Genomic DNA, 14225 nt, shown 5'->3' on the forward strand with positions numbered 1-14225 from the left:
CCACAATTAAGGTAATTATTAGCTACTTGGAAATGAAAGGACTGTGTTTACATACACTCACGCTGTTCTTTAAAATAGGTTTCAAACGAATTTGTTAACTAACCTGTACATGTGCTATTCAACACACACACAAATATCATGTTGAATAGAGAGAGGCAGCAGTGACCAGTCAAGAGGAGGAATAGATGGTGTAAAAAACTGGATTAGCCTGAAACCTCTTACCTTATTAACACTGATTACTGAGAAAGGGTAATCTGTTGACTCATCTAAGAAGTGGCTTATTAGCCACCTGGATATAAATGAGGTGGCAGGGGCCCTCTAGGGGAAAGGATTTCTGGGATGTGATTCAGCAGTCCTGAAGGAGGATATCTAAGAGCAGTTAAATGTGGGGAGAAGGTTTGGGCTAATCTTTATACTTTGTTCACAAAACCAGATTTCAGGAAGGGGGTGAGTTTGGACTTTATATCAAGTATGGCTAGTGGTTTTTAAGCAGACTGGGAAAGGAGCCACTTACAGGTGAGTCACTTGTTCTAGAAACCCAGTATGACAGCATTAGCTGGTTTACTGAATACATTTTACTTGCATGGATGTCCACCCAAAACTAAACTTCCAGTGAATTTTCCAAGCCTAATGCAAAAACCTGAAATGGAATCTTTGAAAGATCCCAAAGAGAGGTAATCTCAAAGATCAGGTCAGGAGCAAAGTAGGGGTTTGATTTAGGATACTATACTTTCCTGTGCTCCATTTCTATGAAATGGTGAAGCAGCTTATCTCAACTAAGATTCATAGGGCCTGATTCTGCTATAACTCACACATATTTTACTATGGTGCAACTCCATTGACTTCTAAGGAGTTATTCCTGATTTTACACTCTGGTAAAAAAAAAAAATCAGAATTGGGTCTGTGAACTGAAGGAGAGAAAACAGACATTTCAACTCCCTTATTCTAATCCCCTCTGAAACAGATACATCTGTTTAGACACGAAAACATACATTAAACCTCTTAAAGCCAGATGTTGTTCTCTGATACTATAAGAAATGCATATAAAGGAAGAAAACTACTATTCTTTACTTCTCTCCTTGCGGCATGTGAAACTCCATATTATCAAGTTTAAATCACTCCTTGTCTTGACTGTCACCCTTCCACCACTAAGAAACCTCTCCCCAAGAAAAAGAAGTATTAAATTAACTTATCTGCTGTTTTACTTACTCTGTTGAGCTGGGTTAGAAACAGGCAAGGTTGAACAGGTTAGTCATTTCTGAGACTCTCTTCTTTAACTGCCTAGAGCCCTGTAGAACCTGGAAATATCCATATATGCAGAGGGGGCAAAGTCCAGGTCATAAAGAAGGGAGATGCCTGCCCTTTAATGGATAGGTCTGAGCCGTGGGTTGTCTCAGGAATGTTCTAGACACTGAATAGTCACGATGTGAGCAGCCTGACTGGCTATATTCAGGTCACAAATACTATAGAAATGCCCCATGTAGGCATCACCCCTAATTAGGGCCCTCCCAAATTCACAGTCCACTTTAGTAAATGTCATGGTCCTAGGATTTTAAAAATTTGAAATTTCATGGTGGTGTAACCGTGGGGATCCTGCTCCAAAAGGGGGCCATGGGGGTATCAAGGCTGTTGTAGGGGGATTGTGGTATTGCCACGCTTATTTCTGTGCTGTGCCCAGCGGCAGCACGGTCATTAGAGCTGTGTGGTCGGAGCAGGGTGGCTGCTGGCTGGGCACCCAGCTCGGAAGGGAATGCTGCTGCCAGCCCTAGCACGGAAGTGAGGGTGGCATGGTATGGTACTACCCCCCCCCCCTTACTTCTATGCTGCTGCTGGAAATGGGTCTGACCTGGCCCTGGGAGCAGCTCATGCAGGGGAAGAGGAAGTCCTGTCCCTCTGCAGTCCCGCTGGGACTAGCAGCTGGTGCTGGCGCAGGGTAGGAGCCCCGGCTGGAGTGTCCCCCTAGCCCTGCCCCTCCTGGAGCTCGTGTGTGTGTTTAAAGAGGCCTTGAACTGGCTGTGTGTATGGGGTGGGGAAGGTGTGACCACTAGGTGGTTGTCCACCCGTAAGGCTGGCTCTGCCCCCCCCCCCCCAAAGTAATGGCTTCAGAGCTGAGTTCCAGGCCAGTAGCCACCGCTCTCTGGCTGCCCAGCTCTGAAGGCAGCTCAGAAGTAAGGGTGGCAATACTGCAACCTGCTTACAATAGCTAGATTTCACAGGGGAGACCATATTTCACGGTCTATGACACATTTTTCATGGCTGGGAATCTGGTAGGGCCCTACCAATAATTTAAAAATAATATCTGCACATCCATGTTTGTTTTGCTTTGGGCTTTTAAAAGCTACCGCAACCTCTCTGGGGGGCACCACATCTGAGGATTAACTATGAAACAGGAAATCAGGTCTGGTATTTTTTTTTTATGTCAGGGAGAAAACAAATGATACTAACATTGTTAATTACGTGACAGGTGAAATGCAGTGCAGATAACAGATACCACACAGTAGACGCTCCCTATTCATTTGTTCTTTCTTTCTCATGCTTTCATTTAGAGGCCAACTGGGTAGTGGGGCCTCTTCCACTCTGCCCCTCGTTCATCTTTCCTGCTTCGCCTTCAGGTGCCCTGCCATGGTGACTCTCCATCTGAGGACTGAACACTGCTGCACTGTTTTGTGCCTTGGCCAGAGGTGGAGAGATCACTTCAGAGTGATAGGGGGTTGAGTATGCTACTCTCTCCACAAGGCTCTGAGCCTAGGAACAGAAATTCATATTTGATCTCCATTGGGACAGCGGAGTATATATCTCTTGGAGTCAGCCTATAAATGCTTTTAATACAAGGATTTTATATAAAATATACAAATGCATGTACTTGTTAAAATGCCTCAGTGGGTCCCAGTGTGCTAAATTAATTTGCTGCAAGCAACAGAAACAATTATATTAATAATGCACATAAGCCTGGGCAGCTGGGACTAAATAACCTGGTACTTCAGCTGCAAAAACACAGACTTCTACCACTTGAGCTGTCAGAACTCCCTTAGCTAATGCTAGTAATGGGTCCCAGAACCTAGTTTTTAAATTAATTCCCTAGCACAGCCTTGGCTGCAGAACACAATGAAAATGGTGTAGCTTAATAGAGAAACTACAGATGTAGAGAATTCAAATGCTGATAAGGCTAGAAGTTTTTATAACACTTGTCTACTGTTGCAACTGCAGATTAGCTGACTCATGTACTAATTGTCTATAAAAACAGACCTATTAGAAAAGAGCTGGTAGGGTTGTTTCACTGTTGAAGCTCAACAAGTTACCTTGCTTTATCTCTGCATTGCAGCTAGACTCAGCCCACAAAGAATGTACCCGTGAGATGTGAAGTATTGCTAAGTGTAAGTACTGAAAAGTCATAAGTCAATCCTCCAAAAATAACACATGGAAAAAATAATGGAGAATTTTGTTTAAAGTTTGTGTGTGTGAATGTGTGTCTTTTGGGCACACTCTGGCTCTCCACAATGAGGACTAGAAACTTTGGCCTTGAACCACAAAGATATTAGGAAAAAGAAAAGGAGTACTTGTGGCACCTTAGAGACTAACCAATTTATTTGAGCATAAGCTTTCGTGAGCTACAGCTCACTTCATCGGATGCATACTGTGGAAAGTGTAAAAGATCTTTTTATATACACACAAAGTGTGAAAAAATACCTCCTCCCACCCCACTCTCTTGCTGGTAATAGCTTATCTAAAGTGGCCACTCTCCTTATAATGTGTATGATAATCAAGGTGGGCCATTTCCAGCACAAATCCAGGGTTTAACAAGAATGTCTCAGGGGGAGGGGGGTGGTAGGAAAAAACAAGGGGAAATAGGCTTGAATAGAGACTGGGAGTGGTTAAGTCATTATGCAAGGTAACCTAAGTTAATTGTATCCAATTTGCAAATGAATTCCAATTCAACAGTTTCTCGCTGGAGTTGAAGTTTTTTTGTTGTAATATAGCAACCCAGTCTCTATTCCAGCCTATTTCCTCTTGTTTTTTCCTACCATCCCCCCTCCCCCAAGACGTTCTTGTTAAACCCTGGATTTGTGCTGGAAATGGCCCACCTTGATTATCATACACATTATAAGGAGAGTGGTCACTTTAGATAAGCTATTACCAGCAGGAGAGTGGGGTGGGAGGAGGTATTTTTTCACACTTTGTGTGTATATAAAAAGATCTTTTACACTTTCCACAGTATGCATCCGATGAAGTGAGCTGTAGCTCACGAAAGCTTATGCTCAAATAAATTGGTTAGTCTCTAAGGTACTACACGTACTCCTTTTCTTTTTGCGAATACGGACTAACAGGGCTGTTACGCTGAAAGATATTAGAGTACCTAAATCCCACCATGGCAACCTACAAAATTCCTGTTGAACCCTGTAAGGCATTGAGTAAGTTTAGGCATTAAGTTTTCAAAATTCCCTAGGCAGCTACATCTGTGTCCTGGCATGTACAGTATTGCCTCACTCAAGCCAACAAGCAAGTCAGCAACCAGGGAAGACAGGCATTTGGCTACCTAAGCTGTAGGTGGGGCATGATGTGGTAGCTATGCACAGAGGAAGGGTTACCTACCCTTCAAGATCGGCCTGGAGTCTCCAGGAATTAAAGACTAAAGACTGTCATGTGATGAAATCTCCAGGAATACATCCAACCAAAACTGGCAACCACAGAGGCTATCAGGTAGATCACGTCCCATTCAAAATCTAGATGGAGGAAAAAGTTGTGCTCACCTTATAACATTTAGCTCACTGGTTTGAGTACTTACCTTGGACGTGGGAGACCCAGGATCATTCCCCACCACAGCAAGAGTTAGGGGGAGGATTTGATCAGGGGTCTGTCCCCCACCTCTCAGGGGAGGTGCTCTAACCACTAGGCTAAAGCCTATAAGGAGGGCAGCACCATTGTCACTACCTCCTCCTACTGTTTTGCATGGAGTGAGGTAGCTGCCCCTGAAAAGGCACCTAAGCTGCCTGACTCCAGGTCCTGGGTTCTTCGATGTGAATGGCTAAGCCGAGAGAGGCTTAGCAGGCATCCTGCTCCTTGGCATTGCCCTTTGCCTCGGTGAGGCGGCTCGCCAGGTAGTTTAGATCCGCTGGCTTTGAGGATTGCATTCCTAGGGGCCTGTCGCTCCCCATTCGCTGAAAAGGGAGCCCAGGCGCCTAACTCGGGCTTCGTGTGTCGCTCTTGTGTGCTGAAGCGGTAGCCGCCAAGCTGCTCAGCTGCACCCCCACCTCCATCCCTGGGTGGCTCCCACCCACGGGACGGGAAAGCGGCGTCTCCCCTTAGGACATGGCGGCGGCAGCAGCCGCAGAAGCTTTCAGGAAAAACATCCCGTGGAAGCCTGACCCTTGGCACTAGTGCAGCAGCCGCAGGCTGGGCCCTGGGCCCGTGGGGGGGCGGCTACCCCCAAAGTGGGGGCCCGCTGCGGGAGGCTCAGGCGCTGAGCGCCCCCACCTTGACTCTGTCGCCACCTAAACCTGCCCCCTCCCCGTCAAGAGCGGCCCCCCCGCCCGCCGCGGAGGATTAGCCCCTGGCCCGGGGCCATTTGCCAACCAAACTGCGCAACGCCGGCGTTAGATTGTTTGGCCCCTTCAGGGCATTCCATTGACGTCATCGAGGCCCTGAAGGCCCCGCCCCTCGGCTCGTTCCTCTCCGAGCCACAACAACCGCCACGCTCGGAGTGGTGGCGCGCAGAAGGGGGCGGGGCCAGACCCGGCAAGGCCCAGCCAATGAAGAGGCTCGCGAAGGGAGGCCCCGCCCCTCACGTAGCGTCGTTGGCTTCCGGGTAGGCCTTTGCGCGTGGCTGGCCGTTGCGTGGTCCGTCGTCTCCCATCCGTGCGCGAGGATGAAGGAAGCGGTGGCCGGCGGTCCCGGCGCCACCCCCGTGCCCGGCTTCCTGGCGAAGCTCTGGGCCCTGGTGGAGGACCCGGGCAGCAATGATGTGATCGCCTGGGGCCGGGTAAGCGCCCCCACCCCCCTCCCGTGGGGCAAGGCGCATGCTCGGCAGCGCTACTCGTCTCAGCATCCTGGGGGGGGGGCGAGAGAGCAGCTGGGCGTGCCCGGGGAGGGGGAGGTGCGGGGAGGCAGGGGCCAGGAGGAGGTCGGGCCCAGTATGTACGACGAGGTTCATTAGCAGTGTAGCAGCACACGGGGGCAGCGTTTGCAGGGGTTCGAGCTAGTGCACGAGTAGTCCTTGGGTGTGCACGTGCACCATACAGCTTGTGCTCACTGGTTGAGAAGGGGTGGGTGTGTAAAACAGGGCGGTCAGTAGGTGGACTGTGGGCCAAAACTGGGCCACCAGACTTCTTTTTTTTTTTTTTTTTTTAACTGGACCCTGAAATTGTATTCTTTACTCTGGAGTCTGGACCTTGATAAAAAATAATTGACTACCCCATGTATAAAGAGTGTCTGGGTATATGTCGCATGCACACACAGTTGTAGGTAAATAGATATGCCAAGAACACAGTCTCCGGTGGTGGGTCTTGGGTTTCAGATCCCTGAAAGGGGCACAGTAGTCTGGAAAGGTTGAGCACCACTGTCATATACTGTGTGAGTGCCTTTGTGTTGTTAGGATTAGCATAGTGCAACTAAGGGTATGTTTCAGAGTAGCAGCCGTGTTAGTCTGTAGTCACAAAAAGAAAAGGAGTACTTGTGGCACCTTAGAGACTAACCAACTTATTTGAGCATAAGCTTTTGTGAGCTACAGCTCACTGCATCGGATGCATACTGTGGAAACTGCAAAAGACATTATATACACAGAGACCATGAAACAATACCTCCTCCCACCCCACTCTCCTGCTGGTAATAGTTTATCTAAAGTGATCATCAAGTTGGGCCATTTCCAGCACAAATCCAGGTTTTCTCACCCTCCGCCCCCTCACACACAAACTCACTCTCCTGGTAATAGCCCATCCAAAGTGACCACTCTCTTTAAAATGTGTATGATAATCAAGGTGGGCCATTTCCAGCACAAATCCAGGTTTTCTCACCCCCCCCCACCCCCATACACACACAAACTCACTCTCCTCTAAGGTGCCACAAGTACTCCTTTTCTTTTTGTGGCACTGTAGAGACTAACCGATTTATTTGAGCATAAGCTTTCGTGAGCTACAGCTCACTTCATCGGATGCATAAAGTGGAAAATGCATTGAGGATGTTTTTATACACACAGACCATGAAAAAATGGGTGTTTATCACTTCAAAAGGTTCTCTCTTCCCCCCACCACGCTCTCCTGCTGGTAATAGCTTATCTAAAGTGATCACTCTCCTTACAGGTTTCAGAGTAACAGCCGTGTTAGTCTGTATTCGCAAAAAGAAAAGGAGTACTTGTGGCACCTTAGAGACTAACCAATTTATTTGAGCATGAGCTTTCGTGAGCTACAGCTCACTTCATCGGATGCATGCCGTGGAAACTGCAGCAGACTTTATTTATACACAGAGAATATGAAAAAATACCTATTACCAGCAGGAGAGTGAGTTTGTGTGTGTATGGGGGTGGGGGGGATGTGAGAAAACCTGGATTTGTGCTGGAAATGGCCCACCTTAATTATACACATTGTAGGGAGAATGGTCACTTTGGATGAGCAGCAGGATAGTGAGTTTGTGTGTGTGGTTTTTGGGAGGGGGGTGAGGGGGTGAGAGAACCTGGATTTGTGCAGGAAATGGCCCAACTTTATTATCATGCACATTGTGTAAAGAGTTGTCACTTTGGATGGGCTATCACCAGCAGGAGAGTGAATTTGTGTGGGGGGGGTGGAGGGTGAGAAAACCTGGATTTGTGCTGGAAATGGCCCACCTGATGATCACTTTAGATAAGCTATTACCAGCAGGACAGTGGGGTGGGAGGAGGTATTTTTTCATATTCAGTCGGGGGAGAGAGGTATGTCTACACTGGAAACTTCAAAGCACTGCCGTGAGAATGATCCCGTGGCAGCACTTTGAAGTGCGAGTGTGTTCACGCGTGAGCGCTAGGAGAGAGCTCTCCCAGTGCTCCTGGTAATCCATCTCCACGAGGGGATTGGCTCTGAGGGCTGGGAGCCCACTAGCACTTTAAAGCGTTCAGACTTGCTGCACTCGGGGGTGATTTTTCTCACCCTTGAGCCTGCAAGTTAGAGCGCTATAAAGTGTAAGTATAGACATACCCTAAATGTGTTGATCAGCCAGATGCAGAATTACAAACAATTTAATTAAAAGCAATTCTCACCTTGCAATTAGTGCTTTAGAACATCAAATTCGAAAGGTTCTAATTTAACTTTGTTGCTATTTACTTCTGACGCCTAATCTTGAACAGCGAATGTGCACTAATGGGTATGCTCCAAATAAATTTGTTAGTCTCTAAGGTGCCACAAGTACTCCTTTTCTTTTAGCAGGAGGATAGTGAAAGACCAGCCCAGCAAGTCCAAACTTGGAAATAGAATGAATGTAAAACTAGTTCAGCTACCATAAAATGACTGTTTTTATCACTGGGTTAGGCTCTTTGTACTTTCAGTATCTCTTTGAGATAATCTGTGTATTTATATGTGATGACAATTGTGAGCAAAGCAATGGAGTGCAGAGGAACCTCCTCAGAAGAAGGAAGTCGGAAAGAAGGCCTGACTTTGCGGCAAGTGGGAGAGCCATCTCGTGACTGAATTCCAACACGCACAAGCGATGCTTATGTTTTGTTGGAGGAGCTGAGACTTTCTTTTAGAAAGACTGTGCCATATTATCACAGCTTATTCGGGAGGCATGCTTTTAAATGGTTCAGGCTCAACATTTAATTGGAAAGGGTTTACAGCACCTCACTGTCAATAGAAATGCTGCTGTGGATATCTTTTGGCTTTAAACTTTTCCTTGTAGTACTGGAACTCAAAGGGATCCTATCAACTTTAAAAATCTGTCTGAATTTATTTTACTTGCTCCTTAAAGAAGCCATTTCAGGTAGTTACCAGCCTAGAAGGCATTTGCATCTAAGCAGTTTGGAAATGTATTGTTCTTTAATTTGTACCCTTACTTTGCTTCTAGGATGGCCAGAGCTTTTGCATTCTGAATGAGCAGAGGTTTGCTAAAGAGCTACTTCCCAGATACTTCAAACACAACAATATTTGCAGCTTCATACGTCAGCTCAATATGTGTAAGTAATGGCTGTTCTTGTGTGTCAAATGCTGCTAAGTTTGCTACCAGGTAATATGGAATATCTTTAAACAAAGGAATGGAGTTGACTGGGGGTTGAGTGCTCTGACCTTTTTACCCCTGAAGCTGTGGGGCCTAATCTAGAGCCCTGTGTGGGACTAGTGCAGAGGCCTGCGGGAGGACCAGGATCCTGTGGGTCATGCAAGACCGACTGCCATAATGGTTGGAGTGGTATTCAAAATAGTCCCATACAAGGCTTTAGTCTAGTCTTGAGCTTGGCTCACAACAGAAGAGGTGTATGGTGGTGGAGTTCATCCCAGACTTGGCTTGTATGCCTCACAAACTGCTGCTCACTTGGGTGCTATAGTTGGTCTCTGCTCAAGAGGATCCAGAGCTAAAATAACAGAGAATGTTGTTTGGGATGATGTATATTGTCAGAGCTGTGCAGGGGATGCTTGCATTCTATATTTGGCTCCAGCTAGTGCTATTAATACTGCATTTTCGTGAGTACTAAACTTATAAATATTTAAAAGGAAGAAAGGCTATATGTACACACATGCATTTGTCTTTTGGAAGACAAAATGTTCTAGTCTGTACGGCATGGTTATGTTGAAACAGGATTAGTCACATTGATACATCAGCTGGATTAAGTTCCTCATTCATAAGCAGCTTTTTTTTAACGCCCTCCTTGAAAGTATGGTGCATTGTTCTTCTTATAACACCATAAATGTATGCCCTATACAGTTCCTCAGCCAAGGCTGAATGAGGTTCTGCTCCAAAGACACAATACAGTGCTATGCTGCAGAACAAACAGGTTGTTGTCTGGTAGCTGGAATACTTCATGGGACAACTGGAGATGGAAACGATATAGAAAAACTACCCTTAGTGAAACTTCCAGTGTTTATCACTTTAAAATTTTCAGTAAGACTATGTTGTGTAACCCCAGGAAAAAGAGTAGGGTACCATGGGGAAGTCCCAGACTTATCAGAAGAGCTGGATGAAATTTATTTTTGACAACAAATGCAAATTTGAGTCAATAGAAACATTTCCACAAGTTCATGTTGAATTCACTATTCTGTTTCGATTTGGAAAGAACAAAATCCAAAAATCAAGATGTTGTGTCTCCACGCTTTCAGAATGTTTTGATTTCTCTCAGTTCGAAACAACTTTTCATTTAGAATTTTGCTTCAATTTCATTAAAGGTTTGCACACACACACACACACCCAACCCTCCGCCCCCTCCAATGAAACATGTTGTTTGACCCAGGAACAAACTGTTTTTGTTTGTGGGTTTTTTGGGGGAGAGGGTTGCTTGTGTTTCTTCCTCCCCACTCCAATTCGGCCAATGAGCCAAAAAATCAGTTACTCACATAGCTCTGCTTACCTGTGACCCTTCCCTGGGGTATAATTCTTTAGGAACTATGTCCGTGAACTGGAGGAGTCAGCTACTGAATGTTCCTGATCACTACAAACAAAAGCACTCTTTACTTTGGAGAGCCTCCCTTGTCACGAATGAAAGGAAGGTATTTCATTATTTCAGACCCCTTTTTGAAGGGAAAGGATTAAAAGACTTGCAGAAGAAACAGATTTGCAGTGGCTTGACGGAATGATACTGGGATTTAGTCATTTCACAACATTCCCTTGGATTATGTTGGGAAGTGACGAAGGAACTCTGCCCTTGGCTGAGTAGATTTGTACAGACTTGTCCACATCTCTGATGGTTAGATTCTATATTGGATGTAGGAGATGAGGGGATCTGTTAATCTCTTGGCATTTAGGGTGAAGTGGATGACCTCTGAGCATCCAAGGATTAAATAAACAGTTACTAGTTATCTTGTGGCAAGACTGGATTTAAACATGTAAAAGCTCCCCTGTCCCACAAAGAAACACAGATGTATGGGGCTTGATATTCCTGCTGGGCCCAGCCAGGTGTTGAGTGCAGTTTTCAGACTTGTTACCCAGAGAGCTGTATCCTGGTAACCAGACGATGTTGTTGTTTACGTTGGAAACTTAGGTTGGGAGTAGCAAGAACCCATATTACCCCTCAAGAGTGTGCTCTGCATCCTCATCATAGTATTTATGGCACTGATGGAAGTAGAACACAATGCCACCATGCTATTTTTAGAGCAGACATGCTGCTTTCCTGCTGAGTGATGTGGGGAGAGCGGCACATGTGTGTGTTCATACATAAACTGAGCCTAACTCTCCCCTGGGCTGTTCTCCTCTCCCTTCCCTACATTATTTTGCTAATCGAGGGTAATACGTGAAGATGCAGTTTCTGATGCATTCAGTTGCCATGTGAGGGTAAGAGCGAGAGATGAACAATGGGTAAAATCATGGCTCCATTTAAGTCCATGGTAAAACTCCCATATACTTCAGTTGGGCCAGGTATTTACCCAAGGTATCCTAACAGGTCATGTCTCTCTCTAACTTCCATGATTCCTTGGAAATCACTGTTCAGCTCTTTCCTCCCAGTCCTATACCATGCCTGCTTTCCAAACAACATCCACTTTCATTCCCTGGGAATGGAATCTGTTAGCCCATGTCGTTACACTCCATAGTACTGCAGGTGCATTCTCTCGCTGTGAAGTTCAGCATCGGTCAAGTGGCTGAGGGCTGGGGAAAGGTTATTTGGTCTCTTTCAGGTCCTGCTTTTGTTAACTTTATTCTTACGTGCTACAGCTATTATCATCTTACTTGGATTTGGTTTTTATTGTTTAACTGCATGTTTTGAATTTCCTTTTGGCTGCTGAGAGAAATTAGTGCTCTAATCTTTCCTCAACAGATGGGTTCAGGAAAGTGATTGCCTTGGAGAATGGTATGATTACAGCAGAGAAGAATGCAGCCATTGAATTCCAGCACCCTTTCTTTAAACAAGGGAAAGCAAACCTACTGGAAAACATCAAACGAAAGGTATAGTGCACTGAGCGTATTCATTCTTTTATCAAAGGTAGTTTATGTGGAATAAGCTGTTGGGTCTTAGTCTACTTCCTAGCCAACAAATTCTGCATGACCAAAAAAAGCACGGTCTCACTTGTGCACAGATTTTTTTTTTCTGCTACCCTGTTCAACAGATAATCTGAGGATTGGGTATTGCCATATAGACTGAATTCCACATGCGGCCCCTTCAGGTTATCCTGGTGTAATGTAGAGGACGCTTGCCCCATTTATGTTGTACCTCTCCTGAGGAAAAACAGATGACCTTAGTCTGCAGGGCCATCAACCTAGTGCACTTTTTTCCACATACTAAACTCGCACACTGAGTCTGTCTTTCAGAGTAACAGCCGTGTTAGTCTGTATTCGCAAAAAGAAAAGGAGTACTTGTGGCACCTTAGAGACTAACCAATTTATCTGAGCATGAGCTTTCGTGAGCTACAGCTCACTTCATCAGATGCATGCCGTGGAAACTGCAGCAGACTTTATATATACACAGAGAATATGAAAAAATACCTCCTCCCACCCCACTGTCCTGCTGGTAATAGCTTATCTAAAGTGATCATCAGGTGGGCCATTTCCAGCACAAATCCCGGTTTTTTTTTCATATTCTCTGTGTATATATAAAGTCTGCTGCAGTTTCCACGGCATGCATCTGATGAAGTGAGCTGTAGCTCACGAAAGCTCATGCTCAAATAAATTGGTTAGTCTCTAAGGTGCCACAAGTACTCCTTTTCTTTTTGAGTCTGTCTTGTAACAACTGCTTTGTAAAAACAGTATTTGATCATTAGATGCCAAAATCTCCTTACCAAGCAGCATGCACCCAGAACATTATTGTACTGAGTGTAGTGTGGACATTCAGCAGTGTGCAAACGTGCATTGAGCTCTGTGGAAGATCCTTTTGGCTCTTGTGTTGCCTGCATTATTAAAGACCAGGATGTAGATGTGAGGACTAGTTAGGAAGCTACAATTTTATTTTGCTCGATGCCCTATCTTGTGATTTCAAGTTCATGCAGCTCAAGTGCACCAAATATATATGCTGTTCTGATGCTGGCATCTCCTCCCTTCACACACACCCCCGCCCTCCCTATTTTCTACAATTGTTAGCTTTTTTGGGCAAAACCTATTTTCTGGTTCCACAGAGCGAGTATGTTGGAATAGTTGGCTCACGTCGTCTCCTAAGACCGTTACCGTTACTCTAACCTGGAGACACAAGGTTCTCTGGGAACTGGTGCTGTGCTTAGAATGAAGCAGGCAGGATCAAAATGCATTTTGATCAGGATACCAAGTATGCATGTTAATCTCTAGTATATTACTGATTATTAGCATCTGCAGCCACATTAGCATAGAATCATAGAGATGGGAAAGAATTAAGTCTCTAGTCCACACCTGGTAATTCTGGATTATCTAGTTGCTACTCTAAATACAACTATCTAGATCCCAGTAAACTTCTACCTTGCTGCCTTGTTATTGTGATATGGGCTGGTTTCAGAGTCTATAATGTGCAATAAGAAGGGTTTTTTTTTGTAGCTTTCTGATTACAGCAGGTTTGTACTCTAGCAGTATTGGCAAATTTTCATCTCAGTAATATAGAGAGTCCTTGAGGGGAGAAGACTGAATCTGTGCTAAACTTTCAGCATGATGCATGGTGTTAAATACCCACCCTACCATGATAGCCACACTCCTTTTGGCTTCCTGATTCTGTATGCATTTAAGGCTAAAAGGATCTAAAGATTGTGGAATATTGTTTCTTTAGGGAACAAGCGTGAATGATCAGTAGTAGGTTGTGTCTGCACTGGTGTGATCTCTCATGCACCGAAGCATGAGTTTATAGTTCAGTTTTACCTAATCCATCGGGGCAGTCCAGACACTGTTCTTCTGCAGAATCAATCAAATTGTACTGTTCCTTATAAAAATGAAATGCATGAAGTATAGACCTTAATAAAGCACCTGCAACCCAATTCCATTTTAGGTGTCTGCAGTGAGAGCAGAGGATCTCCGAGTCTGTTCGGAAGATTTACAGAAAGTGCTTTCTGAAGTCCAGGAAATGAGAGAGCAACAGAACAACATGGATGTCAGACTGGCTAGTATGAGGAGGTAGATGATGTCTATATTTCAGATGAATATATATTTTGGACATTGATTGTATCTAATTAATGGAC

At 45.1% G+C, this 14225-nt stretch overlaps 2 protein-coding genes across 3 annotated transcripts in view; one reads left to right on the forward strand and one right to left on the reverse strand.

The window, feature by feature from the left end:
* Positions 1-5628, reverse strand: part of HEPH (hephaestin) — a 34142-nt gene extending 28514 nt beyond the window's left edge. The window contains exons 1-2 of one of the 2 annotated variants that reach the window (XM_084638749.1): positions 5572-5628; positions 4591-4721 (exon numbers count right to left, since the gene is read on the reverse strand). The gene's annotated coding sequence lies outside the window, so the exon portion shown is untranslated. Of the gene's footprint in view, positions 1-1209; positions 1305-4590; positions 4722-5571 lie in introns of those variants that run through there. The other variant, XM_084638748.1, reaches the window with a different exon arrangement.
* A 169-nt stretch (positions 5629-5797) lies between these two features.
* LOC311526686 (heat shock factor protein 3-like) overlaps positions 5798-14225 on the forward strand; it is a 28938-nt gene continuing 20510 nt past the window's right edge. Inside the window, exons 1-4 of the mRNA XM_084639961.1 lie at positions 5798-5977; positions 9022-9130; positions 11915-12042; positions 14036-14160. Coding sequence (XP_084496087.1) covers positions 5864-5977; positions 9022-9130; positions 11915-12042; positions 14036-14160 — 476 coding nt within the window. The 5' untranslated portion in view covers positions 5798-5863. The remainder of the gene's footprint in view (positions 5978-9021; positions 9131-11914; positions 12043-14035; positions 14161-14225) is intronic.

This window comes from Lepidochelys olivacea (genome assembly GCF_965140295.1).
Source record: "Lepidochelys olivacea isolate rLepOli2 genome assembly, chromosome: 9".
Lineage (NCBI taxonomy): Eukaryota > Metazoa > Chordata > Testudines > Cheloniidae > Lepidochelys > Lepidochelys olivacea.